General features: G+C 49.3%; 1 protein-coding gene across 3 annotated transcripts in view; it reads left to right on the top strand.

Annotated features, from left to right (window-relative positions):
- Window positions 1-817: 817 nt before the first annotated feature.
- Window positions 818-3,263, top strand: part of SNRPB (small nuclear ribonucleoprotein polypeptides B and B1) — an 8,979-nt gene continuing 6,533 nt past the window's right edge. For all 3 annotated transcript variants that reach the window (XM_017504737.2, XM_017504735.2, XM_017504736.2), the window contains exon 1: window positions 818-999. In XM_017504737.2, coding sequence (XP_017360226.1) covers window positions 997-999 — 3 coding nt within the window. In that variant the 5' untranslated portion in view covers window positions 818-996. The remainder of the gene's footprint in view (window positions 1,000-3,263) is intronic.

Here is a 3,263-nt window from a genome sequence, read left to right as displayed (position 1 = left end):
CTGGTCAACATGGTGAAACCCCGCCTCTACTAAAAATACAAAAACTAGCCAAGTGTGGTGGCACAGGCCTGTATTCCCAGCTGCTCAGGAGACTGAGGTATGAGAATCGCTTGAACCGGGGAGGCAGAGGTTGCAATGAGTCGAGATTGCACCACTGCACTCCAGCTTAGGTGACAGAGTGAGACTCAAAGGAAAAAAAAAAAAAAAGTCATAGAAAAAAAATAAACGTCATAGGACTGGATGAGATTATCAACAAATACGGATAGAGCCCCTGTTTTGTGCTAAAATGTTCTAGTAATAAGTAATACACAAAGAGAAATTCACACCCTTATGGAGCTTATATTCTAATGGGGAGGGGATAATAAAATAACAAAAATACACACCATGTTAGATTACAAGAGGGAAATACAGCAGAGATGAGGGTGAGGTGGGTGGGAAGGTTACAGGATGGCCAGGGAAGTCCTTACTGGGAAATTGTTTTTTAAGCTTAAGTCTTGAAATAGGTGAGGGCAGGAGCCTTTGGTATACCTTGGGGACTAGCATTCCAGGCAGAGGCAAAAGCAAACGCAGAGGAGCTCAAGCAGGAGCACGTCGAGCCAGTGGAGGGAAAAGTAAAGGACAGTGGCTGCAGGGGAAAGAGCCGGGGAGGGTAATGGGAAGGGTAGGGTGAAGAGAGATGAGTATGACACAGAGCAGCCCTGAGTACGGATTTAAGCTAGGAGGGTGTCCAAACAGGAACTTATAAAGGCTCTCCTATTAGTTCAAAGCTGGATGGTAACGCCCGGTCCTCACGCCCCGCCCCTGCTCCGCCCAGGCTCAGCTCCCAGGGCCGGAACTCTAGGGCTCCCTGTCCGGACCGGAAGTAGATTTTTACCCGACCGCATTTTACGTGTTGCTGCATTTCCGGTAGCAGCGGCGGGAAGTCGGGTTGCAGGCTAGAGGCTAGGCCTCTGTGGAGCGAATCCAGCGGGGATCGGAGCCATCAGAACCGCCACCATGGTGAGGAGGGCACAGGCTGGCGGCGTGGGAGCTTTCGAGTCTGTTGTGTAGTGGGAACCGCGACTGACTGGGGAGGAAGCTGTGGGTTGGAGTCACTTACGGTGGTGAAGGCCTGGGCCGAGGCCGCTCGGTCTGGGCGGGAAAGACCCAGACCTTGGCGGTTAGGTTAGGCATGGAGTCGAGGAAAAGGTTGGAACCAGGGGACGGAGGCCAAGGTCGCTCGACTGGGGCGAGGGTAGACCCGCGGCCCTCGGCACCACTGTAGCCATAATGCCTGGGACCCGGTAGGCACGAAGTTAACTTTTGTCGAATAAATAGTCTCGGGCTTCGGAGCAGGCACTGCAGCCGCACGGGGACCCGGTAAAAGGCTCAGACTTGTGAAAGGTTGTGAGTCTGAGAAAGAGTTGCGGAAGTGGGTGGAAGAGCTTGTGGACCACGTTAGAGTCTTGCTGGGTCTACTGGATGGAGAGGAAGGAGGATGAGGGTAATAAAGAATGTTTGGAGGAAGAGTTCGACTCAGTTGTTCATCATATTTCTGTGTTTGCCTGTGTCTGACTTCTCAGGCGCTGGGGCTACTCTATGAAATATGTTTCCTTCCTTCACAGAAGTAGTTGGGGACTCATAATATAAATCAGTGTGGTCATTCGGTAAAAGTAACGGTGGGGGGCGGGGTGAGAATGTTTTCTCAAATAGATGGTTCCTGAGCAGATTCCTAAAAGATTTGCAAGAATGTTCCTGGCGAAAATGGGGGGAATATTACTGGAGAACTGAAGGAACAAAGGCTGAAAGGTAGCATGATTTTAAAAGTTACCGGATTTTTCTGCGTCTCTTGACTGAGAAAAAGTTGCTGGAGGAGAAAGGAAGAAAGTGTAGCGAAGATGGGAAGAATTGGCAGGAGGCTCGTTACTAAAAGCCTTGCATGTTATTTTACCCTGTTGGTGGTGAGGCATGTCATTGAAGGATTTAATTTATTTTTATTTGTTTTTGAGACGGAGTTTCGCTTTTGTTGCCCAGGCTGGAGTACAGTGGCTCGATCTCGGTTCACTGCAGCCTCCACCTCCCGGGTTCAAGCGATTCTCCTGCTTCATCCTCCCGAGTACCTGGGACTACAGGCGCCTGCCACCACACCCTGCTAATTTTTTGTATTTTTAGTAGAGACAGAGTTTCACCATGTTGGTCAGGCTGGTCTCCAACTCCTGACCTCAGGTGATCCACCGGCTTCGGGCTCCCAAAGTGCTGGGATTACATGTGTGAGCCACCACGCCCTGCCCACTGAAGGATTTTAACTAGCAAAGTGACACAAACTTAGTTGTGTTTAGAAAGATCGCTCTAGCTCTGGCATGTATATTCCATGGTACTGGAAGCAGGGAAACCTGGTAGGATATTGTTTGGATAATTGGTTACAATAGGCACTTGATTGATTCTGTCTAGGTTCCAACACAGCTTCCCAGCTATGAAACTGGGCAAGTTACCTAAACTTTTCCAGCTTTAGTGGCCTCATCTGTAAAATAGGGATAATAATGGGCCCAATTTTGAGGATTAAATGAGATGTACAGTGCTTATCACAGTGAGTACCAGATACATAGTGAGTACCCAGTAAACATTAGTTCACCTGGACCAGTGTATTGTCCTAAAGGTTCATATCCCATGTGGTTAGATGATGATTAAAATGGTCATTGAAGGGAAACTGAACCACATAACCTGAGGGTGGCTGGCAATATCTTTGTGTGGAGTCAAGGTATTGTTTTCCTTCTGCCAAATATAGTCTTGGAGGTACACTAACAAATTTCTTTCTTTTTTTGAGACGGAGTTTTGCTCTTGTTCCCCAGGCTGGAGAGTAATGGCGTGATCTCGGCTCACCGCAACCTCCACCTCCCGGGTCAAGCAATTCTCCTGCCTCAGCCTCCTGAATAGCTGGGATTATGGGCATGTGCCACCACACCTGGCTGATCTGTATTTTTAGTAGAGACGGGGTTTCTTCATGTTGGTCAGGCTGGTCTTGAACTCCCCGACCTCAGGTGATCTGCCCGACTTGGCTCCCAAAGTGCTAGGATTACAGGTGTGAGCCAACACGCCCTGCCTCAAATTCTTGATTTAGGGATTTTATTCTCCACCTTGAAGCTGATCTCCTTCCTGATAACAAGATTCTTGGGGCTGGGTGCGGTGGCTTACGCCTGTAATTCTAGCGCTTTGGGAGGCCGAGGTGGGTGGATCACCTGAGGTCAGGAGTTCAAGACCAGCCTGGCCATCAGGGTGAAACCCCA

The sequence above is a fragment of the Cebus imitator genome, unplaced genomic scaffold (assembly GCF_001604975.1).
Source record: "Cebus imitator isolate Cc_AM_T3 unplaced genomic scaffold, Cebus_imitator-1.0 Scaffold328, whole genome shotgun sequence".
NCBI lineage: Eukaryota > Metazoa > Chordata > Mammalia > Primates > Cebidae > Cebus > Cebus imitator.
This window is presented reverse-complemented; position numbering and strand designations above follow the sequence as displayed.